Source organism: Cyrtonyx montezumae, unplaced genomic scaffold, assembly GCF_038088225.1.
Source record: "Cyrtonyx montezumae isolate F1298 unplaced genomic scaffold, pur_monq_1.0 scaffold_18, whole genome shotgun sequence".
In the NCBI taxonomy this organism is placed as follows: Eukaryota; Metazoa; Chordata; class Aves; order Galliformes; family Odontophoridae; genus Cyrtonyx; species Cyrtonyx montezumae.
In genome coordinates this window covers 13,259,109-13,286,766 of record NW_027071914.1, presented here as the reverse complement: position 1 = coordinate 13,286,766, position 27,658 = coordinate 13,259,109, and the positions used below count along the sequence as shown (strand labels likewise).

Sequence of the window (27,658 nt, the reverse complement as noted above, 5' to 3'; positions counted from 1 at the left end):
TCGTTAGGTCATTACTTCAAGTTCCAAAAAGATAAATGTTCAACCCTGACCCATGCTGAGTTTATAGGACATCGTTTCTTGACTTTTCTCCTCTTTCTATCTATTTTGAAAGGAAGTTAGGAAATACTGAGTGATACGTTCTACTGATTTGCTGTGCTTCCTGGCATCCAGACCGAGTCCCCAGAGGTAAAAGCTGAGATCAACACACTCCTTCCTTGTTGCAGTAGCAACAAGAGGAATACGGATCCTTCGTATAGCAGAATAACCTGCTGCCAGTCAAAAAGCACATGAAGTTTGTGAATAAAGATACTCATAACAACTGGAGGTACACCAGGTGTACCAGAGTACCACGCTGTATGAGGACAACCTGAGAAATCAACCAGGCCAAATATTTTTCCCTGTGTTTACGTGTCTGAAAATATGCTGCCAGCTTAAGGAAGATTTGGGTTTGATGGGATGCATGACTTTGGTTTTCTTATGTAGCACTCTATAAACTTGTTCTTACACGATAAATTCACACTGCATAAAATCAACTGGAATCAACTGAATTTATGTCAATTTTTTACTACCTCCCAGGAACACAAATGTCTGGATGGAAACTGTGCTTTTTTTTCTAATCCAACGTATCTCAGAAGTAATAGGAACCAGCAGTTCCAGAAATGGTGTTTCTGCTGGCAGAACACAGCATGACATCCTCACAGCCCCGGGTCTCTGTAACCATGTGCAGAGGTTTGTAAGAGCCCTTACGTTAAAGCAGCCATGCATCAAACTGGAAAACAGAGACCACGCTGAAGTCACCTTCTTTCAGCTGACAAGAGCCAGCTGGGCACAGCACCTCCAGCAGCTGCCCCAGGGCACCCAGCAATGCTTACATGGGCTGTGAGCACTCCTGGAGGTTGCACACCCTGCGGATGGGCTTCGGCTTCTGGATCAGCTCGCAGTAACTCCGATGAACCATCTTGTGGTCTGTCTTCCTCCGGCAGCCGTATTTTGTGAACTGGAAGCCTGAAGAAAGACACTCCTCTTATTTTTAGGGCTGGCAGCTCTTACACGGGTCCTGCCAATCCCACTGAATAAACACTTGAATTTATGTAGACTTAGCACCAAGAGTCGTTCAGTTTCTTTGTTGTTCACTAAGGCTGTAATGCAGCAAAACACCACCTGGTGTTTCAAGCCACCTTAAGGGGCTGAAGCCCACCCATCATGTCAGTGGACATCGTCAGAGCCCACATCTGATGCCCAAAGCAGGGATCTTCACACTGTGAGGTGCACATCCCAGGGGGCAGACTCACTGAAGGTGTGGTCCCAACACACCTTGACGTTTGGCGGCCCTATGCCTCAGAGACCCTCACCCAATTCCTGCACATTTGGACAAGTCTTCCAGTTTCATTAAAATAAGTTAGAAATGAGCCGTCCCAGATCTGCCCCAGGAGCCATTTCAATTTTCTCTTAAACAACTCTGAATGTGATTTGGGTTGGTTTTTTTTATTATTATTACTTTTATTTTTTACCTCCTCCACAAGGTCTCGAACATTGGGACCACTTCTTCAGAGCCCACTCATACGATACTGAGTCCACTTCCAAAACATTATTGTTATCTACATTCAAGGAATCTTCATGGATCATGTACTTGTAAGTCAGAGATATCTTGGCTCCACCGTGAGGAATCACCTAGGAAGCAAAACAGATGTAGGGGAGAAAAGACTTGAAGACTGATATCAGAAGCTATGGGAGATGACAGGAAATAGCAATCATCATGGTTCAGATCTAAAAACATCCCCAGAGGGATTTAAACCTTCTAGCTGCACTCAACACGTTTTTGTTTTGTTTTTTTTTCCCTGATGAAAAAGTATCTCTCTCCCTGTGACACAGAGTTTATAAACTGCATATTAAAGACTGTTGTTGATTTAGACTGATTTTTCTTGCCAGCACTGGACTGACTTCACAACAGTAAATTTTTTCCATATCCCATCATAAAGGAAGGAAACGTTCTACTAAAACGATGATGGATAGTTCCACTAAAAGAAAAGGCAAATTCAAATGCAACGATATCTGAGGTGCAACAAGGTGAAGCAAATTGCTTATACTTCTGATAAAACACAAGTATTCTTGTGATAATTCTGGGAATTTTGTAAGGCTTATTACTTAATCCTGACAGAAGTATAAATCGTTTAGAGTTTTATGCTATCTCACTGCACCGAGACAAATGCAATAGAACATGACTCAATATGAATAAAGCGTAAAAGAGTGGTCCTTGGAAAACAATTTTCATTCCTCCTGCAGTGTCCAGCTGGTATAGACTAACACATTACAGCTGCTTTAAGAGAGATTCTGAATCAGTCCACTCCTACTTATGGCAGTCATTTGCTATTCTGCAGTGAAAAAAGAACACAGACACAAGGGTTTTGGAAGTGCAGAACTGGCTGTGCCTTAACAAACTGAGCCTGGAAGTACACAGGTCCTGCACTGGACTTGCAGGATATATTTTCAAAGCATGGACAGAAGGAGGAGTTCTTAGATCTATGAACCACTTTACTTGTAACTGATGCTCCCATGACAGATACGTTAAGTAGGCTGGAGAGTCTTTAGACAGGGACTATTTTCTTGTCCAGCTGTAGGAAATGATCAGGAGAAATGGCTGCCCAATACATTACCCCGAGTTATAACAATTCATGTACACAGCAGTGAACTAGGAGAAAGGAATTAAAATACACCTTCTATCGTCTTACAAGTGAAGCAGATGTCTTCTTTTAACTCACAAGAGGAATCTAAAATACACTGTAGTACATTATGACTCTGTAATCCTGACACTGTGTTCCGTGGAAGATGGTTTTCATTTGACTTACCAGAATAACTATTCCGTTACGCAGGGGCCCCATGGTCTGCACGGTTTCTCTGTTATCGTCGTTCCGATACTCCCACTCCACACCCATGTCAATAAATACTTTAGAGTCTGGCACGTAGTTGTCTTCACTTAGAATGAATCTTCCCGTTTCACGATTTTTAATTGCTAGAAACAACACAAGGTATGTGAACAGTGGAGGTTTGCTTCTCATCTCTGGGTTTGTTCTGCTCCTGTCCCGTTGGGAGGAGCAGAAAAGGCCAGGCACAGCGGTGTGCATTTCCCTCTGTTCTCTCACAGGTTTGGAAAACTTTTTCAGGTGTTTCACTGAACTGCCAGCTCTTTCTTGCTCAGCTCCAGGAACGTCAATTGTTCTTTTTTTTTCCTTTTCCATAGCGTGCCCTGTCAGAAATGAGGCCAGCGACACCACAGTGTGTCTGCCTGTTCTCAGCTGCTTCTCTTCCCAGTGGCCAAACCCAAGTCAACCTGATGGCGAGCTTGGGGTCCCATGGCTCTCAGCTCTTTCACATTTAGTATTACTGCTCCATGGGGGAAAGCCTACTGGGCTAACCCACAGTACTCATCACTGCAAGAAAGAGGGAGGCTGGAATTTGTATTCCTTCTGCTCAGGTACAGCCTGATGGCTGTCTAGAGAGGTTGAGGGTCCCTGGAGGTGCTCAAGGCCAGGTTGGATGGAGCCCTGGAAAGCTTGAGTTGGTCAGGGGCAACCCTGCCCATGGCAGGGATGGAACAGGAAGGACTTAAAGAAATCTTTCCAACCCAGCTATTCCGTGATCCTATGAAGAACCTTGTCTGGCTCTGCGAGCAATGGCTCACATCCCACAGGACAGGATGGGAAGCATTCACTGGTGAGAAATTCGACCAAGTCACAGTGCAATTAGTGGGCCATTTGCTGCAAATCTACTTCCAATTAATAACAGCCCAGCAGGCACTGCTTCTCATCAATTACACAGCACTGCAAGGAGAGGATTTCAATTACCTCCTAAGCTGTGTGATTGGTTGGGCAGCCTTGCATCAATACTGCTAGCTGTGGGGCAGGATCTGAAAAAGAGTGAATGCACCCTTTGCTCTTGGATTGAGCTGGGTAACAACAGGATGGAAAGCACATTGGAGGATAATGCACAGCAGAAGATAAAGTAATTCAGCTCCTCTATCAGCAGCTTTCACACGTGCAGGGATGTTCTCACTAGGACTCCAGGGAACACAGCACAGGGAAACTGAATTGCCAAACAAGTTTCCTAATTTAACATACTTGAAGGAGGTATGTGGTGTGGGAGGATAATGGGTAAACAAATGCATAAACATATTGTGAGGCTCCAAAAATAAAACAAACAGCTGAAAAAATATTCTGACTGAAAATTTGTCCTACTTGATGCACACTTACCAAGATGATGACTCGTGGCGTCTGATTCCTGTATAAGTAAATGTCTTGCCCCAGCAGGAATTTCAAACATCTTAATATGTCCTTTGTTGTAGCATTTAAAAAGATAACAACTGGTTAGTATACATCAAACAGGAAGAATATAGCTTAGGTTTTAAATAAACATTGTTTTCTAAAACCAGGGTGTACCGGAGAAGCTGAACCTAATCCAGCATCACTCCCACTCCTGTTTCTGTGCCAGGTGATGGAGTGCAGCAGGGACAAAGAGCTTGAGGTCAGAAGAAAAATGCCTTATATGCCATTTGCTTCAGACTAAATTGTGCTTCAAGTGCCATACACACCCACAGACACTGTGAGGGCTTGCATGTGACAGTGAACAACAATGACATATTTCTGCAGCACTCAGATGGAGCAGCAAATGACATCAGCAGAGCCCACAGCCATCCAATAAGGACCACTGAAGACCTCTACTTTGCATGTGCAGGCCCTGATATCATCAGACATGCATAATCACTGGACATTTTTGAACTCTAGGTATGTCTCAAAGTTCAGAGAGTGTTGGAATTAGAGGTGCCGTGAATTACTTGTGATTTTTCAGGAAACTTTAGGTATCAGGAGAAATCCGATGAAAACAACCTGAATCCCCCAGGACGGAACAATGAATGAACTGACCTTGTTTCTTTGGTACTCTTGAAAACGTCCCTTTCACCACTTTGCAGTGGGAATTATCTCCTCCACAAACACCGCACTTATCTTCCTGCTTTGTGGATCCTATGACTCTGTCACACCCAACTTTCTGTGCACAAAGGAGAAAAACAGTCACTTTTACTTATCCAAGCTTCAATTCAAATGAGCCTTCACCTCAGATACCAAAACCAAAACTTCAGTGAAGTCCAAACTGTAGTATTTTCCTGGAAGTTCAGTATCCAAACAGATTTTAATACCTGCACTTCCAGTTTTCACAGAGCTGTCAGGCAGGTAATTCGATTTTGATACTGCACTTCAAAGTGGTCCCCATACCAAAGGAAAGCAGCACTGTGAAGTAAAACTTTTCAGCCTCAGCTTATCCTAAAGCAGAAGGTTAAATTCTGGGAGAATCAAAGTGTCAGTGGGAGGGTAGGGCCCTCCAGCAGTACTTTGCTCAGTCAGAGCCTCGAGCAATGCTGAAAGATGACCCGAGGCAGATCCCAGCTTGGAGGAACTGCTATTGTTTTTTTTAAAACAGCCTGATCAATTAAGGAGAGAATGCACATCAGCTGCACCTTAGCTTTCCATCAGAGCTACAGCAGGTTCATGTGCTGTGTATTCTGCCCACACTAAACCTGAGCAGGAAAAGCTTTCGATGAAAGTTAATTGTAATAGTTCTTAAAACACTGTGTGAAATGTTCCTTGTGTAGGTAGGTGCTGTTGGAATTGAATCACATGCAGCGTGATGGCAACTGTGAATATCACACACAATATTGTGACAATAAGCCTAATGAAATCTCCTTAATGCCCGAAGCGTTATTATATCTGCTTAAACACACATTCTTGGAGAGAAAAACTCAAGCCATCATTTTAATTGTTCCCACAATGCTAAGCTCTGAACCAAGGCATCAAAGCTTACCAAGCAGTCTCCCCGCACACAGATGCTGTAGGCATCTTTGTAGGAGCAGCGGGTCCCATCGTGGACCATCCTCTTCATGTACACAACGTCCCCTGTTTCCTTGGATTCACAATACAGGTGGCACCTTTCCTTGGCTGCAAAAGAAAAGAGTCCTTGGTCAGCTCTAACAGCTCATTTGCTGACCTGATAGGTGACGCTATGCTTTTTGAGGCAGAGAAGAGCAGACGACCATTCTATTAGATGAAACAAAGATTCTGCTGGTTTAACATGATTAGATCTTAGGACACTTTTCCCACCATTTAGAGCAGTAATGAGCTCACAGTTGTAGTAGTTTGATTAAAATAAATCTTCACAGGGCTGTTGCATTCTTCCCTTGTACAGATCTGTGGCCTCTGACCTCTTTAAATAAAGTTCTTGTTATTGCTCTTGGTGTCTTCATGGCCACAGGGCATCAATACATCGGAGACCTTTGCTACTGCTGAGCAATGCAGATACAGCATGCAAAAAATGCAGTGTCTGGACTATTAAAATGGGTAATTTACTTTTCTCGTGCAGATCCTTAATACAGAAATCCTAAGTTTAAGACAGTAATGTCAGATCTAATGCACCTGCATATATTAGGAACATTACACTACACACAAGGCATAGATGTGTACACACACCATGCCTCACCCCATCATACCATACATTCAGTGCAGGAGATAAAAAGGGAACACCCAAAGGTCTGAGTGGATGCCACTGGCTCTGCACAAGGACTTTATTCCCACAGCTTCACGAGAATGGTGAATTTGCAGCTGCCATTAATTGGGATTAAATGCTCCCTCCAGTCCCCACCAGAGAAAAAATGTACCACATGTGCCTGACAGAGCTGCCTGTCAAGTGCGTGGATTTATGTTGCTTCTGAGTCAGGGCTGTGTTATCTGCACAAAGTATGTCTCTGCTATGCCTTGCCCGTATGAAAGGTGGTTTTAAACAGCTTTAAACACAAAAGGCTCTATAACACAGATAATATGGAAACCCAGCAGTGGCCAGTGATCAGTGCTCAGAGCAGTGAGCCTGTTTCTGACCCAGAAGCCATTGAATTTAATAGAAAAAAGCTGATTAGTTTCAGCATTCTCTGTGGCAGACAGCTCCAGAGGCAAAGTGAAGGTCTGAGCAGAAGCAAAGGTCTCTGGGCCATGGCGTTCCTCCCCTCTCCCTGTGCCAGCAAAACTGTTTCATGAAATTGAGCTGCAAGGCTGCATCTGCTCCTCTGAAAATCCCAGATTGCACAAGATGGCATGAGAAGAATGAGGGGACCCTGAGAACTGTTTAGGAAAAAAGTCAGACAAATTAATAACAAGCAATTTGCGATTAACTTCTGGCAGTACCTCCTCTCTGGAATGTGAGAGGATTCACCGAGGTGACCCTTCCCCTTCCTGAGACCTGTGCTGGGCTGAGCACAGCTCAGGGACATGGGACATGTCACTTATTCCCTGCCATGCCAGCCCTGTCCTCCATGCAAACTGATCTGGCTTAAAAACAGTGAGCAGTTCTGCATTGCTTGTCAAACAAGTGGGGACTTGTTGCCATCTGCCTTCTTGTCAGTTAAAAGCAAGGTTTCAGCACAACACGGCAATAGCATGGCAACAGTCTTCATGCCCCAAACCAATTAGCTGCACTTCTGTTGGCAGTTAAAGCAGAAAAGTTAGCAGTAAAGCTAATATTTTTGTTCTCAGAGGCAATCTCTGCCAAGATGCTGGAACACCACGATGATCATGCTGGTTCTCACCCAGCTCCCATTCAAACAGTGCCCGTCCCCAACAGTGCCCAACAACGTTTGCAGGAAGATGGAAGAACAAAACAAAACTAACACTTTCCTGAGTATGTTCTTCAAGGAAAACTGCAGTTCAGGGATCCCCAGGTCATGGCTGGATCTTGGTGTTTAGCAGCTTTTGATGGATTATAAACCTTTCATACATTTCCCTAAATCACTCTTAAAACTTCTGGCATCTGAAACACCCCGTGGCAATGAATTCCCATTTAATATGTGCTGTGTGGGAAAGTACTTCCTCTTGTTTGTTTTAAATCTGTTTTAAATCTGTCACCTGATAATTCTATTTGATGTTCTTAGGCTTGTGTTACGAGAAACAGTGAACAATCATTCTGAGTGCAGTGTTTGGTGCCAGAACCTCCAACTTGGCCATGCCAATGGCCACACCATGACCCTATAGGTCCCCAGCTCCAGGCTCCCATTCCAGCACTGCCCACGCTGAGGACAAGAAGTGGGACTGCTCACCATCAGCATGCTCATAGGGCAGCCAGTGGTGCTTTGTGTTCTGGTACTCGAAGTATGGATCCCACTGCCTGCACTGCTCCTCTCTGAAATCCTCAAAGTCCTTGGGGCAATCCTGAGTGTTGCAGAGCTGGAACTCATAGCTCGGACCCACACATGTGCGGCCTCCATTGGCTGGACTGCAGAGGACAGAAAACAATGTTTAGTTTGGTCATTAACGCATGAACTGAGCATCTAACAACCCCTCTGAGACACAATCTAACTCCCAGCCATGTCAATAGGAACTTGAAACCAGTGATGTATTTCCAGTACTTCCTTCTCACATTTTATCAGGACTTCATCTAGTTTAATGACTGCCCTGGTGTTTGCTTTCTGCTGGGAGGTGCCCCGGAAAGGCTTCTCTCAATCTATGCAATTACAGCTAGAATAAAAAAAGCAATCATTTAAAAACTCGCTGCCACTATTTCTCTCTCACAGTGCAGTTTCTGCAGGTTGTGCCTCCAAGTACTTGAAATACACAACAAAAGTAATTTTCTTGGTGTAGCTGGGGGGAGGAAAGCACAAGCAGGTGAAGCAACTCATTCACATTCTTTCCTAAACCAGCAGCAAACTCAGCCTTCCCTATGTGTAAACAGATTTTACAACTAAAACAGAGCCCACAGTCGTAAAGGTCACTTCATGTTGCCAATGGAATAAAGGCTGAAATTAGAACTGACAATTATTTTCTTAACACAAAAATTTCCATCAGAAAACGTGGCTTCATCATCAATAACGTTATTTTCAGTGCTAAAGTCAGGTTCAATGGCTTCATCCTGTCAAAACACGTTCAGAAATTCTGTTTGGTGAAATCATTTAAGTCTGCCCACTGCTTCACTTCTTGCTGCCGTGACCCTGACACTTCACAATACAGGGATAATCACATGTGTAATATCACTTGCACATACCTATCTACAGTAAATGTATCATAGTTTCAGTGTTACTGAAATTAAGTCATTTTACATTATTTCAATGTCATCAGAGCAAAGCAATTCAATGTTCTTAGGATTAAAATTGGGGAGGGTTCTGCTCTCTGAAGCTTTGCTCCAACTTGGAATGAAAACCATCTGAAGATGTCAGTATCTTCCATGCTGTAAAACTTTGTTTTTGAAATACTAAAATAATTGGATTAATTAAAAAACAATTATTTTGTTATACAATCCAGCAAATTATTGACATTATTTCACACTCATGCTAGAACATGACACATAATACTCTGAAGTATTACTTTTGCAATAACGTAATGGCACTTTCAAGATCCTTTTAATGACATAAGCAGCTCAGTGGATAGATAAACTAGCAGATAAACGTGGCTAACATCTTGCTAAAGGGCCCAGAGCAGAAATTCTGGCAACATACACTATAGGTGAGACCTAAGAAGCACTGCTCAGCAACATGTACTGTATTACTGTGGCAGTAATTCTGCAAAGATTCTCACCATTCATTCACTCCACGTTAGAAAAACACAAGGGAGTCACAAACTTACTGTGGATTGTCACACTGCCGTGTCCTGTACTTCACCCCTGTGCCACACGTGCGAGAGCAGGAGCCAAATTTACTCCATGCCCCCCAATGCCCATCCTGTTTCAAGATGTCGGGTGTCAGCCAGATGCAGTGACCCTTAAAGCAGTGCTAGGAGAGAGAATTGGACAGGTACAAGAATGAGTAGATGGGAGTTGGACTAGATGACCTTCAGAGGTTCCCTTCCAACTCTAAGGATTGTATGATTCTGAATTGTACCACTGGTGCACTAGATTTCATTTTGGGCACAAATGCTGGATTTTTTCACTTCTCCAGGAGAAGGCAGTAAGAATCAGTGCTGTACTGTGCCCATGACTCCCAACTCCTTTAGATTTGACAAACTTAAAACTTTTTCAGTATGTCCACTTATGCTCATAGGATTAGAGACTGCCCAGTGTGCTAACCCACTCTCAGCACCGCACATCTCCATTAGCGTGGCAGGGAGTTCACCCTAACTGGTAGAAGTTCATCTAACAGAAGTAGCAGAGTCCCAAACCTTGCAGGGTAAAAGGGTTAAACACAAAGTTTTCTAGATTCCTCAAACCCACACTTCTTTATAAGTCTTTGAAGCCTCTATGATTATATTTGTCAATTTTAATGAGAACTCGCAGGATACAAGGCAAAAAAAAAAAAAAGCAAGTGAAGGCATAATAGTTTGCTTTCTCTCAGATATACAATCTGATTTTTGGGTGGACTTGCCTGGAGCCCAAAGTTGGACTCGATGGACCTTATGGGTCCCTTCCAGCATACTCTATGACTCTACGACCCTCTCTACTGTCTCCTCCCATTAAAGACATCTGCCACTGCCCTTCCACCAGTCTCTCATGAAAGAAGTCTTCCTTAGCTGAAGTCAGGATGAATTCTTCTCAAGGATCATGGTCTTGGGCTGCTCCTGCTATTGCTGCTGCCTACATAGAAGTCTAGTAATGAAAAACACTGCCAGCACTACCAACAGCTCCACACGAGGCCATCGTGTGCTGCCCGTGCTGGTGGCTGCCGACACAGGGCTCCGGCTCACACACAGATGGCCACAACAACAAGTGCAATCAGTCGCTTGCTTTCCTTAACATTCAAGTCAATAACAACATTTTATGCAGCTTAACGAGCCCTGGAATTTGGGAATTTGGCAGGCAGCACCAGCTGAGCATATGGCTGAATGCATGCTGCCAGCAAAAACAAAACCAGAAGATATATAACCGGAGAGCATTAGTAAGCGTGGAGCGATTAATGAGCTGGAAGATGAATTTAAAAGGGACGGATAATCATTAATAATGCTGAATGCAAAGAGAGAACCATCAGTAAAATGGTGACAAGACACAGGTTTCCGAATTGCTAATCCGCTCAACGATTGGCCCTTTATTCATGCAATTTATTTTGCTGCTGATTTGGTTGGACAAGAAGCAGAAAACAGAGCAGAAATTAGGTTTCAGCTACTCGTTATTTCTCATGACTTCAAATATCCAAAGTCAAAACACATGAAGAAGATGAGTTACCACAAAGTCAATTTACAACAATCCTGCTCCGGAGCTGCAGTGGGCAGACTTTTCTCAGCTGTTTGACAGAATAAGAGATAATTCAGCAAACATAAAAGAAACACGAAATGCTCACATGCTAATTCTGAGATTTGGTGCTGTACCCTTCAGGGATGGTGCACTCCTAGCTTTGTAGAGGTTTGAGCAAACACTGAGCAATCAGCCCTGAGTGGGAATGGGACCACTGGGGCAATGTAGGGGAATATGTCTGCCTGGTGGGTCAGACTGCAGCTGGGCTTGGAGGAAGATGAGCCACAATGGCTCCTGATCCCTGCTCGATTCAGCTTCCTTTTGTCAGAGTTCTGCATCCTTCAGGTCTAAAATCCACAGGACTCTGCTTCAAGAGCCACGTAGCAATGCTCCGGGATCCAGCACTCAGCAGAGAGGAGAGGGAGAGACATGTGATGCTGTGTTTGCTGTCTCTTTCCCCTTCTTTAGCCAGAAGCAAGGGGATGTGGTTTGCAATAACCATGAACAAACCACCTGTTTGACACTGTGACTTGTTCCTGAACTGGAAAGCAAATGTGGAAAGTGTTACTGACTTTGCTGTGTAAAGAAAGGAGCAGGATGGGTTTTTGCTGGAGAAGTTGGTCCTGGGCTGCCTGCTGGGAGGCAGAGAGCTAAGTTTGTGTGCAGTGAGTCACCCCCAGGCTGCGTCCCGGCTGTGGACTCAAAGAAAGTAGTCTACACACAATGAAACGATTCACAACAGTGTTACATGATGTTGATCTGTGCAAGAAGAGCACACGGAGCATAAAGCAGAGATGGATCCGTCTGCAGTGCGATAAAGGATGCGAGAGCTGCCCCTGCCCACTGCCACTGCATTAACTGTGAAACGAAGTGGGAACGAGACAATTCTGACTGCTAGCCCCTTCACAAGCAAGGCTTCCATTTAAAGTGTGAAGCATATTAAAGCAATCTTTCTTTTTTAATGAGGAGAAAAAAAATGGGAAAGGGCGAATTGTTTTCTTACTGGAAGAGAAGATGACTTCTTGTGGTCTCGCCAGTTTTTCTGGCAAACAGAGCAGTCCAAAACAAGTGCAATTTCCAGGAGAGGAAGCTTAAATCTCGCGCAGTAAAACATTCCACTGCTGTTTTCAGTGAGGTTCTTTGAGACAACTGCTGCAAGGGCCAAAAAAAAAAAAAAAAGCCTGTGTGTGTTCCTGTGGGCTTCCCACAGCTGCACGATCATTTGTCACAAAAAGATCTGCAGATTTCCTTCAGTCTCTCTACCTGTCCTTCTCACCTCCCAGCCCAGCTTTGCTGGGTAACCCCTGCTCCGTGTCAGGATGGGGCTGCCCACTCTGCTCCATCCATTTGAGAAAACAGTTGTAGGGGATAACCCCAGAGCTGTAGCACTGAGCTGTCCTGAGGGCAGTGGTGGGTCCCTGGTGCAGAATGTGCCCCTCTTTGGTGCTTCTCTGGTGGCTGACCCAGTGCTCACCCACCTGTCTCCTGTGGGGTCTGCATCACAGTAGGAAACCATCCGGATTGCTTTGAGCACACATCGGTGCTTTCAGAAACCCTTTTTTCTTCTGAGTAATACCTTTTTATTTCAATAATCGTTCTCTTCCTGATAGACCAAACACTGCAAATCTCACCCACGTGGTGTGAGTGCAGGAGTACCAGCTCGGTTGGCACAGGAGGGTACCAGGGTACCTCTCTCCAAAGAAAGAAATCAGGAATGTGGGCGCTTCAACCCTCTGTGCTCCTCTCAGCAGTGAGCAGATGGACTCGAGCATGCTATCATCCCCTGCATGAGCAACTTTGCTTTTTATTTCTGCCTTCTGGAGGGCAGTCACCTGCTTCAGCTGATACACATCTCTCCCCAGAAGAGTAATAGCTTTAAAAAAATGGAACAAGGAAAACTGATGATGGATTAGAAATCATCATCCAGGGAAGCTCCGCTTACAAACACTGGGGCTACCGGTGGAGCTGACAGAATTGTATGCAAGTAAATAAATGATCAGCTTGAAAGCGTATGTGCTTTATTTTCCTAAACTGCAGAATGCTGTGTAGTTAAGCTCTGCATAATTACCTCTTGCCTGCATGTTTAACCACGGCAATTCACAGAGCATCTTTGGCTCCACATTAAGACTCCACTCCTCACACCACACTCATTTCGTTGGAGCTAACGTGGCTGCTCAGAAGTGCAAGGTGCCACACCACTGAAGCTTTAGGAAATCAATTCTGTCTTCCCCCTCCTGATCCACTTAAAAATACTGGGTTGAGAGCTACACAAAGTATTCTATTTCCTTTAAAATTCTATAAAAATAGAATTTTTGCTTCTAGCTGTGAAGCCTTATAAGAATATTATATATTTTTATCACTAAACCCACCAAACTATTAGATTGCTGCCAATTAACATAATGCCAGTGGATTTTCAATGACTCCATTTGTTCAAGGAAACTCACTTAAAAATTCTTTTTCAGTAGCACAGCCTCATTCTTTTGGCAACTTCCTTCAAATGAACACACACAGAGAAAAGCTTACAAATATTTACATACATTAAATGCGCATCTATATGAGTGCATACACACACATATACATCCAGCACTACAAAGTCTAATCTCCCTTCCACCTCTAAGCTGCAGTCCCTCACTCCAAGACAGGCTGGGCACGCAGTGTGGCTTGCTGACCATGTGCTACAGATCTCCCATCTGCTCTAGGTGTTCTTGGCCCTGGGCCATCAGAGAAGAAGGAAGCAGCTGGACTTCATCCTCCTCAACAGCATCTGCTGAGTTTGGCAAAGCCATCAGCTGTGGGCAGTCTGCACAGCAGGCTCAGGGCAACACCTGAGCTTCGTACGCCCTTTCAGTCTCCTGAACATCACTTCCATTTCTGGCATGGGGACCTCCCAGCTGCTGCAAAGGCACAATGTTTCTTCAACACATCAGCGCTCCGACTGCTCCTTATTTTTCTGGCATTAGCCCAAAAAACACAGCAGTCTGAGTCTGAAGTTATTTTCCTCTTCCTCATACGCTGGTGAGGCACCATGGGAGGTGCTTCTTGGAGCCACACTGCAACCGAGTCCCAGCTTCAGGCAGTGGCTGTGCTTTAGTCACGTTGCTTTCCGCTAAGAGCCTCTGGTTCTGCCCAAATTGATGAAGACAGCAAACAGAGAAAGGCCAAATCAAAGGCAGGGATGAAAAGGATAGGAAAAAATGGAAAAGGACCACTCTGATGTGCCTCTGTCAAAACACCATCAGCTCCTAATAAGAACACTGGTCAAATGCTGAGCTGAGAAGCAAGAAGTTCATTGTAACGCTCTCATAATGTACCGCTCAGGCTACAGGGCCTTATCTAACCAAATGGTTTTCATTTCATATCATTTTCTCAGGTTCTGCTGGAAGGCTGCAATAACTTTATTTATCAAAAAAAAAAAAAAAAAGCAAAAAGAACCAACTGGGACAGCTACTCTGGGAGTAAAACATTTACACTCCTATCACCTACAGAATGCACACATCCCCTCTTGCATCTCCACTGAACTACAACCCGGCCGTCTGGGCAGCTCACAGGAGCCTTGGATCCTAAGTCCCAGTCCAGAGCAAAAAGTTACAGCTGAGTTGCATAATATCCTGACAAACTGTTTATAATGGAAGCACTGCACTGATTGTTAACTGTGTGATTACAAGTTCCTTTTTTAATTCTTATTTCTGTCCAAACACTGATGAATGAGCAGGTTGGGGAAGTAAGGGAAGCAACAAGCTGGAATACTGCTGTGGATTTTGGGGGGATTTTCATGCATTTATTTAACATAAAATCGAGTTGTGGAAAAATAGGTGAACCTGAAGAAGCTGCCTGAGATTGTGTATTGTGATTTAAAAATATACGTACTTTCAAACATGAAACAAGGGTGGTATGAGATAAATAAAGAACAGAAGACCAAAAGGGAGTGGCTCATATAGAGCATGGCTTGCTAGGGAAGGAATTTAGCATTGCATTATTATTTCATGAAAAAGACGTTTCAAACCACAACAGCAGTTGCTAATACAGTTCATTTATCACATAAATGAAGTCATCCATTGGCTTTTGCAAACACCCTTCCAAGTAGCAACAACATCTCCCCCTCAGACCCTGCAGCCTCAGCCCAGTGAAGGCAGGCTTTTACAGCAGACTTCAAAGGAGTTCAGATCTGCTCTGAGCACAGCGTGACCTTCACAGAGGGGCAACTGAGAGCTGGAGCAGGCGGAGGCTTTCAGGGCAGGAGCTGTCTGAGCCCTTGGCACTTTGCTCCTTCCCTTCACAGCTCCTCACACCTCCCTTGACTCTCATCAAGCAAATCCACCTACGCAGATCTGCCCCTTCTCTGCTGCTCATCGCTCTTCATGGTCATGCTGGCTCTCTCCAGCTCTCACTCAACTCCCACATCCATCCCTTCCCTTGGGGTAGGCACTGCAGCCTTAGCAGGGCTGCAATCTCCAGGACCACATAGCTCTCAGCCCCCTCACCACCACGGAGGCCAACTGGCACTGCTACATCACTGACACAAACACAACATCTCAACCAAGTCAAGTGCAAGTGCAAGTGATTTTTTCCCCCTTTTTGGCTCTACAATGACTTGCCAAGAAGCCAAGGGCAATTCATAAATGTGTAGACACTGCTGTGCTTTGCCTGAAGACTGGGTTTGATAGAGATGCCACACAACACACAGCAGCCCTGGCCCCCGCCTTCTTACTTCCATTCAGGAGTTTGCCCCACATCTCAGCTGATTTCAAGTCCACAAGGTTTTTCCTTTGTTAAACCAACCCCATTTTTGGCCAAACTGAGACTTGGGAACTGATGGCTTACAATGCATCTCACACCCAGACCCAGCTTTATGGAGGGGACAAAGAAAAGTCATGAGGTTCTCTCTTTACACCTTTCCCATTATATTCTCCAGTCTTCCGTTCCCTATATTTGTAAAAACCAAATCGGGAAGAGAAAAACCTGCCATTTCTGTACTGGTCTTAAGGATAACATCCCCAGCTGCACACACACAGACTCCAACATGCACAGCACACACTCCCACCTTTCCTGGTGCACACATGGTCCCGTCCAGCGGAGGCCCTTTCTTTGTTTTGCAGAAGTAGGGGTTCTCAGGGTGGCTACACCACAACTGCTTACAGGGATCAAATGTACGAAACTGAAACACACAAAAAAATCAGAGTGGGTGATACTGTGATGGAGCTCTAACTTCAAACAAAAATGCAACATGGGGTTGGATTTTCCTTAACCAGCTATCAAGTGTCAGCTATGCTCACTGATTCCTGAGGAACACTGTGGAGTAAGTATGTCTGAATTTGCAAAATAGTCAGTGATTCTGAGGTGAGGTCCTGACTGCAGTCAGAATAATACTGGGCAAAAACTGCTTGATACCAGTGACCAAAGGCAGACCAAGCAAGGGGGAAACCAGTTTCCCTGCCTGATAAGGAACATGCTGCCTTTTCCTACAGTTTCTCCAAATGCTACGGCTTCATTTGACAAAAAGAGCAAACAATCCTTGAGTACCCATGGGACAGGGATGCAAGCTGCTCCTCTTAGGAGGGCTCCAGTCTGACCTCAGGCTCAATGAGTAACTCATCGTTTCACCTACATCACAAGTGCTTGTAATGCAGAGAATGAGAGCCACCCACCACAAAATAATAAAGTATGGACGTGCTCTTGGCTGTTCTGAACCAAGAACAGAAAGCCTGGAAGGCTCTGGAAAACAGCTATAAGGAAAGACCCTCTTTGGCAGGGACATTCCTCCAAGGCAACATCAGTGGGAACGTGTCAAAACACAAAACTACAGCTGATGCTTAAAAGGTTTTCATCCATTATCTGGAGACACTGCTCAGCACACGTAATCCTGCAGATGGGAATGAAAGCAGCAATGTTCTGCATTAGCAGCTGCCACACCAGCTGAAAACATGTCATTCCTTTTGATATTTGTGTCCTGCTCAAGGAGCTGGAGGTGGGAGACAGTCCTGCTGCGGAGGCCGAGGCACTGCAAATTGCACCAGTCTTGCCTTGCTTATATAAATTTGGGCTTTGTCTCTTGTTTTCCCAGTACAACAGAGCCAACTGTAGCATCAGGAGTCCTTGCAAGTTGTTCTCTTTGCTGTCATGCTTATTTTCACATGCTAGGCATCAAAATCCATCATGCTTTCCACAGAACTGGAACATAAAAGCATACTGCCCTGCTTTAGCCCTACAAGATGTGACACCAAATCCACCTCCTTCTCATTGGGGTGGGAGTTTTGTAACAAAATGACTAGCTGCCAGCAATAGGAGGCTCCACAATACAGCAAGCTTGTTTGCTTCAAGTCTAGAGCTGTTCATGAAACTACAGTGTGACCATTTCTGTAAGCTCTGGTTTTTTAAAAGAAAGCACAGAGGTTCTTAAAATAATGTATTTGTCAACATTAAGTTGTTATTTCTTGCTCACAGCTAATTGGGCACAACATCCTTCCTCCACGTGCTGTCCCTATTCGGGACATTTCAGAGACACTTACAGCACTCCTGGATGAGAAAGAGCAGAGGCTGAACTTAAGTACTCACAGCTGTGCACATCATGTAGCCCAAACCAAAATCAAAACGACACTGCTCATTCATGGAGTAGTGAATTCCTGGCAGCTGTGGAAGGGAAGGCCAGTCATGTTCGAAGGGATCATCGCGCAGACAATCATAGGAACTGCAACAGGCAAAAATTACAGTAACAGATGGGGCTGTGAGACTCACAGAGTGTTTGTGGTTTCAGTGCCTTCCTGCTCCAAACAAAATAGAGCCTACTATTTCTCAGACTCTGGTGATGAAGAGCACCTAATAGTGAAATTACGCTCACGTAAACTTTAACATGTTGTATCCACCTCTACCATATTCTGTGTTGGGTCTTTTATTTCTTTTTTGTTTTGTTTGTGGGGAAGGCGAGGTTTGAAAATCTTTCCATTGTAACTTCCACGCAACTTGCAGGTAAATTCCCATCGGTTCCCAGGTTCCCCATGAAAAAGGAACCAAAGGAAGAATCCACATGGGACCAAGAATTAAATACTCAGTTACTTTTCCATTTGTGGAATTCCTTATTACCTGCTTTCAAGTGCAGCTTTAGAAGCAGAAGCCCGGGTAACCACCCCGGGGCAGTGCACAGCTTGCCAAACTGCTGTCCCTGCTGAGAAGCTGTGACTCATTTATAACCATGAGTACCTTCCAGCCCACATTAAAGGCTCAGGATTGTTCCCTCTCTGTTTCTCCTGATACCTCTCATCCCCATCCATAACCTGTACAAAGTTTCCTTTCCACGTGATGAATTTGGGAGACTTTCCCACACGACATGCTAGGATCATGTCTGATTAAAGTGCATGGAAAATAAAGGAGAGTATCATGGAACGGTTAACTCAGTACAATCACTGCTTCGTTCACAAGGCCAACACAGAAGGCAGTGTCTCTGAATTGTCTCCAAGTATTTAACAGACATGAGGACACCATACCCGACTCTATTCCAGCAATCATGCAGTTGCCCTCAAGATACCGATGGCTGAAAGCAGAATGTTGAGGTTTGATTTACTTCAAAGCAAATCACAGCTCTGCTTTGTTCTATTTCAAAGTAGCTGTATTTAAAATAATGTAAAGCAGCCATCTAAGCCAGATGATTTCCATTTAATGCTCTAAAGGATTTGCTAATTGAAACAACCACACCACTCTCACAATACTTCCTTTCCTTATTGCCATACCTAAGGTACCTCAGATAATAAAAACATTGACAAAAAGACTGACTTTTGGTTATTTTGTTAATTTTGCTGCCATCTTTACTACTTATTTTCAGTTCTTGCTGTGTATCCTAGTTTCATTGTATTTTTCCTATACACCTTGCACATAACAATAAGGGGGAGATCTTTTCTATAAGGGATCATAAATGTCAGAGTTTGTCAGGGAACCTGGGTGCAGCCCTAATGCATGAAGTTCCAAAGAGAAGGCAAGGGAAATGAATGAGCTGTTAAAAGAACTGGAGCATAAAACAGCTTTTGTATTTTGGATATTTAAATGAAAGACACCAATGAAAAATTAATTCGAGAATCATGTTCCTTCCTTAGAAATCTATTAAGATCCAGAAGACCTCTAAGAACTCATAAAGGGCAGAACTTCATTTTTAAAGAGCACCATCTCATCATTCATTGCCAGTTATCATAAGCAACCAGCAGCTCTTGAAGCTAAATCTGATATCTGTATGATAGCAGAGGCATTCCTGCAGCAAGAGCTTACGTGAGGGAGGAAGGAAAGTCAGCAAGGAGGTGAGCACCAGTGTCTCCCACACACTATCAACATTCTGGAAATGAATATAGATGTAAACTAAATGAACTGAGAGCTACTCAAGATGAACTGAAACCAAACCCATTGACAGTTTGCTTTATTATTTGCAATCCATGGGAGCCATCTGGTTCCCAGTAGTCTGGGGGTGGGTTTCTTTGTTTTATTCAACTCTACTCGAGTAACTAATAAAAGAATAAAGCACAAATGCTGCACAAATGCTAAAAGCAGAGTTGTTCTTAGACATTTGCTAATCAGAGGAGAGAGGCTGCTGAGCAGCTACTCACTGGAGGTATCGATTCAGCTCCTGCTGGCTGCAGCGGGACCAGTGGAAGCGGTGGAAGGCAGCTTGCACAAGGGGGGCCATGATGCTCCCCAGGCGGACTTCATCCCCACATCTGTTTCCTTGGCCGTCGTGCTCCATGCCTAAACTGCCCCAGCACAGGAGAGAGCAAGCACAGTCACAATGAACTCCAAGTGTCCAAAAAGTTTCATATCCCAAATGTTGCCAGTGGGTGATTGATTCATCTCTGCATTAAGGATACGTTCTCCTCTCCAGGAGCATTAAATGAAATTTCTCCTTACTCCTATCTGGAGCTCTTTGGACGTTGCTTAATTGGAATTAATCTGCAATTGTAGCTAAGTGGGGCTAAAAGCCCACACTGCAGCCTAGGTTAGACTAGCTGCTGCCACCCACTCCAGCAGTTCCACATTGTTTGTGCATCAAATAGCCTGGAAACTGTTGGGTGCTTTCAAGAAAATTTCCCCCAGTTGCAGACGTTTTAAAAAACTACCTTGGCACTAGAATGAACATACTCTCTCCTTCTCTTTGCTAGGATCTTGGATTGTGTTTTTCTGTGCACACTGTTTGATTAACGTGGGCACTATCTGTATGCAAATGAAGCCAAATTAACAGATTAGGGCTGAATGTGATTTCATGCAACACAGTCACTTTTCTAAATCTCAGTGTACTCTTTACAATCCTAACTCAAAAATCCTGGATCCAAATAGCAGATGGGCATTAATTCTATCTCCCTGTCTAATTAAGACATTTACAGTGAGATTCAATGAACTTCGGTGATTTTTTTTCTTTTGAAGCCCTCAGTAATTTCTGATACGACAGACAGAACAGGACCTGGAGGCTCTCTTAGGGAAAACATAATAGATTGAGACTGTTCAGAAAAAGCCTTCTGGGAAGTGTTGTTCTTCCAGAGAGAATATGGGCAATCAGTGGGTGTCCTCTGCAAACTGCAAAACTGAAATGCTCTGGGAGAAACCAAATCATAATCACATCAATAAAATGATTGCATTTCTATATTTTTATGTAGTTGCAATTTCAGTGCTTAGCACTGTTTCTATGCAGTATTTTGTCCTTTGCCAGCAGTAACATAGGATGTGCTGATTTAATGTGGACTGTGCTTGAGAATCATGTATTCCATTAACTTAAAGAATTCATATTTCACCCTAATGAATATTTTACATTTCCACCAGGAGACTATAATGCATCATTCAATCTGGTTTCACAGCAGCCCTGGGAGGTATTGTGGTATTAGTTCTTTTTTCCATTTGAAAAAATACCTGAGTATAAAACTTAAGATCATAAATAAAGCCTTTACAGAGCTGAGATCTGAAGCCAGAGCTAATCCTGGACCTGATTTCTTAACGTAAACTTCATCCTCCCTATGTCGTAGCTCTCTCTCAGCAACAAAGACATTATAAGGTGGGGCATGGGATGTGCACAGTTCTACTCACACATGTCCAGTTTCATGAGCCACCACGAATGCAGATGAAAAACCATCTTCATGATTGAGAGTGCAGCTTCGAACAGGATGACACATCCCAGTGACTGGAGCATAGCCTGCGAGAAACACCACGTTTCAGGAAAGGTGCATGTAGGGAAAGGTGACGTGTGGTGAGAAGCTCTAGGAAAACAGCTTTCCCCATTGCAACACAAATACAGTTGAGGTGGTCCTCTCACAGATAACAAGATATCTCTGCCCCCAGACACTTAATGATGTGCTCTCTCATCCATGAAACAGATGAGATCAGCCTGTTAACAAACCAAAGCTGTATTTCTAGCTCACTCAGAAGGCTGCTATCACACCTAGGACCATTCTGCAATCACTGCCTCCAAGTACACGAGGCAAGAGAAGAAATGGATACTACACACTTCTGTGCTGCAGCTCATGAGCTTGGTACATTTCCAGCCTTCAGGAATACACGAGCAAAGCCCCAACCCTGTGCTGACAAAAGATCCAGTCAACCCAAAACGAACGAGAGATTTATCCCCTCTGCTGAACAAACCTGATCTTGAAATGGGCAGAACCATGAAAGAAAGGAAAAAGCACACAATACTTGGTCTGCTGTTTCAGGTCTTTTGGTAATAGCATTTCTTGGCAATCCTTACAGCAACAACTTTTTAAACACAAAATCTATTTCTTATCTTTGGGCATTTTCAGGATTGTTTACATAGGGATCTCATTTGTTTGGCTTCAGCTGGAGCAAAAAAACGACCCAATAAGTAATCCCATCAGTTAGAAAGGATGCAATACATGAAAGAGTTACAACTGAAAATGGACATATGCAGAGCATTTGGGGAAAGAAAGCATTGACCAAAACTAAGCAAAATACACACAATTAAAGTGCACGATTAGCTTTGCACAGTGATAAACACAAATGCTGCTCAGAAGTCCTGCCATTTACCAAACAAAACCCAACACTCCTCTTACCCTGCATGCCAGATGGACCAAAATCCTGCCTTGTCAGGAAGATAGCGTGGTCGTGATATTCTGCATGCCCGGTGTCTGGCTTCTGTTGCAAGTAGGCCCAGCGACATACGTTCTCCAGGCTTTGAGAAGGGTTCCCAATCTCTATCAGACTCATGGACTGAGCATGCCCAGAAGAAAAGAAGGCAGTGGTTATTTCCCAACCTATTCAAGCACTTGAACAAATTTTCCACTTCCATTAAAACTCTTCGTAAAGAGTTGATTATGCTTTACAAACAAATGTTACTGGGTCAAGAGAGTAAGAAAACTGTTAATGTTCACAGTTAGATCAAATATGATTTCTGTGACATATGTATAAGGCATAAGATATGACAAGAAAAAAAACAAACAGGTATTTTCAATACTGTATTGTGCAATGTGCATTAAAATCTCTATGCCAACCTGGCACCAGCTGACACCATCACTTCAAGCCTGGATATATTGTTTCCAACCCAGCACTATGGGATCCTTATAGGATCTACAGCGATGTCAGGCCAGCAGGGCCCAAACCAGTGTGAGTGGGGCAGAGCCCACAAGCAGCAGCAAGGGCAGACTACCAACACCCAGCCCTGGCTCATCAGCCACTTTTGCCATGCACCCAAGACTCCTGAACATCACTGGATGCTCTACTGAGTGTAAACACAAAGTGTACTCTGTCCAGATGTACTTGAGTCATAACACTGAGAAACAGATGTTCCCTAAGACTGTATTTTAAAGCACTTTTTCTTTAACCCATTCTCTTCTTCATTCAGAAAGTAGACTCCATCTTCCCAGTGTGGTACATCTTTATTCTGCCTATAAGCCACACATTTCGTCACTGCTGTGCTATCATGACTTGGCTGACTTGAGTGAGCTGACATGTATTAGGTGGGTGAAAAGAAATATTCCATCAAATGATAAAGAAAAAGGTGTTTTAAAATCCAGCTACTGCATTTACCTTCTTTTTTTTTCCAATAGTACTCAATTTCCAGCTAACTCTTGTGAATATTGCACACTAAGACTTAAAAAAGCATATTGTATGTGGGATGTTACATTATAAAATATATGACTAATTGACCTGCTCCAGGCCTTCCAGGACTTGTAAGAACTACATATGTGAACCCTGGCTTCTTATTTTCAAAAATTATACTACCATGACAACACTGTAACCATAACACAAACCACCACAATTTAGACACTACACTGTACTGTAAGCATTTCTAATTCTCAGATACATAGATTACAGCAAAAATAGCCAGGGCCAAAAATAAGAGAGAAGTAACGTAGTTCCTGTTTAAATACAGATGTGTTTGACATGCCCTCTCATTGAACGCACGATGGAATGCACAGAGTATTGACTGCATGAAAAAGAAAATCCTCAAGGGTTGTGGAAGAACAACTGGAGTTGATAAAAGAAAAGCCTGCCAAACTGAGGTCTGATTTTGGCAAAAATGGGATATTACAGTTTTGCAAATGTTCAGAAAAACAAATTAATAAACCAAATCGAGGTACAGTTTAGATTCTGATACCACTTTGGAATGAAAAGGTTGTAATATAATCCCAGGCTAGATCATGCTGCTTCCAGACATAATTCCCTTGGAAAAAAGAATAATAACCATGCTGAAATGGTGAAAGAGTTGTGACGCCTCTACTGCATCTTCGTATGTTTATTAGAATGGACATGAACGAACTTTGAGTGACTAATACAAGGCAAGATCCTGTCTCTTCAACAGAAATCCTATTCAGTTAAACTGTGACTGTCAGTGAGGTCTTGGGTAGCATGCATCAGCAGTTTAAGAAAACAAACCAACAAAAAAAACTATCTACATCATCTGCACCTTGATCTCATTTCTCCAAAACTTCAGAAGAGAAATCTGTCCTATTAAGAAGTCGAGTGAGAAATCTTAGTGAGATTCAAAAAGCAAAGAACATTGGTACTGTGAAGTAGAAAAAGCTTAAGCCATGCATGTGATGGAAAAATCATTTACTTTGTGAACTGTCATTCTTTGTCTCATAACGATCTCTTTCTATACCTGCTATGAAATGAAAGTAATTTTGTTATATAGAAGACAGATCAGAAAATAAACAAGAAGTATGAATTATCAACATGTGCTTTGTTTGAAGTTATCTCAGTATTTACAAAGGAATCTCTGCATGATCAGCAAACAAGTGAGGGGTATGAAAAAGGCAGTCACTTCTGAATAAGCAGTTCACAGTTTTCTTCTGTCTTGAGTCACCTCCTCCCTACCTTCTCAACTGCAACCTTTGCCAAAGAATCCCAGTACAAAAGCAAAATGCTGGTGTGAGCTAACAGCAGGACTTCTTGAGCCCTCTCTTCTGATGAAGACTTTGTCTGGCACAGACCAGATCAGCTTACTGCAGCAGCTCCCATGGTTTGGGCACTGTGTTGGCTTCTGGCATGAGTCAACAATGGTTTTCTTTGTATACAGAAACCCACCCTGGAGAGCAAAATCGCTGCCTTAGGCCAAGAGCATCTCTATGCCTATTTGCAACAACAGAGATTTTAGAGTTTCTCTTCAAGCAAATGAAAGGGGAAAGCGACTGGCTAATGTCAAGAATTTCTTTCTGTTGTTGTTGCAACAAACACACACTGGGCAAACTGAAGGAAAACCTTCTGGCATAAAAGGGGAAACAGAATATGCAGTTCTGGAAACGTGTTTCAGCTGACAGCCCAACTTCTTTTCCAATGACACGACTTCTGCATCAGAAATGTGGCACATGTAAAACTGACTTGCTTACTTTAAGGTAGGAAATGAGGCATCCATTAGGAAATCCATTCTTTTAGGGGTCTATGCGTCTTGCCACATTTGCTCGTGCTCAAGAATTCTCACAAAAACAACAGTTCACTATTTCTTTATCCAGTGCTAGCAACTGATGGCAATGGATAAATGGAACGTCAGTGTTTGCAGTTGAATCTCCCAGCTCCATCTTGAGTCATGGTTCATTTGGAATTTGTGTGATCCCAAAGTAGGAAATATTGCATGGTCGAGCAAACAGTGATTTGGGATCTCATTCATTTCAATTGCTATGCAATTACACTGGTTCAGATCTAAGGCCCATGGAAGCTGTGTCCTCTCCTGATGGCAGATGACAGAATGCCTATGGAGGATACTTACAATACCCAAGCATGGTTTGGTACTTTCCTGAGATAATCTCCAATCGTCCAATGGTTTTTGGATCAGAGATTTCCTGAGACAGACGTGGCTTTATACTGAATTTTTATTCTCTTGCTCAGTCACTCTGCCTCCAAACGTAAGTGCTGCTGTCCTGCAAGAAAGGTGCTTAGGAAATCAGGGATGAGTCTCAGCTAACAGGGGCAGAAGTAGTATGTTTTGGAAGGGTGTAGTCTGAGAACTTACTCTTGCAGAGATATTAGATAACAATACATTCTCTTGTAAGTCAGTGGGGAACTTTCATCAAACTCAGAAAATCGCAAGCCCTTATTAAATAAACAAAGTGAGGGAAAACGAGCAAAAGAGACGAACAGCATGCAGCAATGAGGATTGCAATTAAAGCCAAATTCCTTCTCTGTCACATGGCAAACAGTCCATGGGCAGCAGGCTGGCTGTGCAGAGGAGGTGGAGGTGTTACTGTTGGCCCGCAATGGGCCTGCACTGCCAGGAACACGAGAGCTCCGCAGCTGGCGGAGGAGCAGGCCTGGCCGGGAAGGACCTCTTTCCAAAGAGGACAGCAGGCCTGTGGAGAGCATTACTCAGCTGATCAGCAGGAAAGCTGCCAGTGGAAAGAGAAACTTTCCTTCTCACTGCATGAAAAGCAAGAGATCTGTGGGCATTTCAGAGAGCTGCTGATGGAAACAGATGGACGTGTTTGCCAAGAAGTGGCAAGGCCTTGGCTGGGAGCACAATCCCATGTGGGGAGACACCATGGAGGGCTGTGAGACGGCCGGGATCCCTGCTCTCACAAACCCAGCATCTGCTGACGCCTTCCAGTTGCCTTCTTTTCTGATTCTGACTGCACATCTTTTCTACTTTTCTTCTTTTTTAGAAAGAGGTGGCAGAAAATAACCACGAATAGAAGAGGACAGAGTTGCAACAACCATGAGTACAAGGAGTCAAAGGAGGCAATAAGAAATGACTCCGAGGTCATTGCTACATAGATCCTGATGCCATTGAGCCTTCTTTGCTATTTGCCTTGTCTTTCAGGGAGTTAGCAGTGTGATGTTCAGTTCTCTGTTATTAAGACAACAAAGAACAAGTCAACCTCTACTACAAGCCCCTTCAAATACTTTTGGAAGGAATTTGGAAACTGAGAAAGACATCAAATGATTATTCTATGAGAATTTCAAATACAAGGTTTTCATTGAAGAAAACTGCAAATTTAGTCTATATTCTACCCAAACTTTTCCAGAGCTTTCATCTTGCTAATACATGTAAAGAACACGCTGGTATCACCCATACAGTGGCAGATTTCATTAACCAGGTACTTTATTTATCTGCCATTTGCAATAACTGAATACAACTTTGCAGTAGGTGCTCCCAGGGACACAAGAACAGGTCAGAAGCTTGCTGGAAAAGCACCTTCCCAGCTCATCCATTAGGTGGTGCTCCAAGAGAACCAACGGAGAGGGCTCTGCAGCTCCTCAGCAGCTCCAGAAGGAGCAGAAATAGGCTTCAACTTGTCAGACTCCAAACTATGGCAGAAAAGTTGGAGCGTTCTTGGGAGACAATTTAATGTATGACTTTCCCTTCTTGAACGTGTAACATCTCTGCAAAACACACCACTTACATTCCTTCTACTTGGCACTTCTACTGTTCATTGTATATTGGATTAGATCTTTTATATTCTTTACTTACCCTGAACAAGACAAGCAAAAAATAAATAAAAAGAATTATCTAGTGTCCATGGTAACCAAACTAACAAAAATAGCTCATTCAGCAAACTGTCATTTTGCATTCAAAGGATTTGTAAAGCTTTCTTATGGCAGCAGTTTTGTAAACATTTTTCAGTCTCTAATTCTGAATAAATGTAAGCAGATCAGGAATACAAAGTACTATTTATGCTATCAGCCAACTTTATACTCTTCGAGGTTCCAACAAATCACCCTGGGAAATTATATGCTATGTGTCTAGTATCTAAATAAGGCAATTCATCAATTCACACAGATAAAATTAAGAGGGGCAGTATTTTCTCTCATCTTCACCCCTGCACTGATAAAAACAATGCAAAAATAAGAACAGCAGCCAAACTCATAAATAACATGGAAATTCTTGCCATGCCATTAAGCCTGTGCAGAATCAGTCACTGGAAATGGACAGAGACTGGGATGAGAACTCCACCCTCATCCATGATTGTAGAGCACATTGCAAGATCCAGGCTCGATCCCTGCTGACACTGCCAGTTGTTCCACAGTATACATAATAAATATCATTCATAAACAAGAAAACGCACATAAC

The 27,658-nt window shown here is 43.4% G+C and overlaps 1 protein-coding gene across 1 annotated transcript in view; it reads right to left on the bottom strand.

Annotated features, from left to right (window-relative positions):
• ADAMTS2 (ADAM metallopeptidase with thrombospondin type 1 motif 2) overlaps positions 1 to 27,658 on the bottom strand; it is a 163,957-nt gene that overhangs the window by 8,734 nt on the left and 127,565 nt on the right. The window contains exons 6-18 of the mRNA XM_065734780.1: positions 22,209 to 22,365; positions 21,232 to 21,337; positions 19,767 to 19,910; positions 17,737 to 17,869; positions 16,226 to 16,339; positions 9,648 to 9,793; positions 8,129 to 8,304; positions 5,851 to 5,984; positions 4,917 to 5,040; positions 4,248 to 4,328; positions 2,847 to 3,010; positions 1,512 to 1,671; positions 873 to 1,005 (exon numbers count right to left, since the gene is read on the bottom strand). Coding sequence (XP_065590852.1) covers positions 873 to 1,005; positions 1,512 to 1,671; positions 2,847 to 3,010; positions 4,248 to 4,328; positions 4,917 to 5,040; positions 5,851 to 5,984; positions 8,129 to 8,304; positions 9,648 to 9,793; positions 16,226 to 16,339; positions 17,737 to 17,869; positions 19,767 to 19,910; positions 21,232 to 21,337; positions 22,209 to 22,365 — 1,772 coding nt within the window. The remainder of the gene's footprint in view (positions 1 to 872; positions 1,006 to 1,511; positions 1,672 to 2,846; positions 3,011 to 4,247; positions 4,329 to 4,916; positions 5,041 to 5,850; positions 5,985 to 8,128; positions 8,305 to 9,647; positions 9,794 to 16,225; positions 16,340 to 17,736; positions 17,870 to 19,766; positions 19,911 to 21,231; positions 21,338 to 22,208; positions 22,366 to 27,658) is intronic.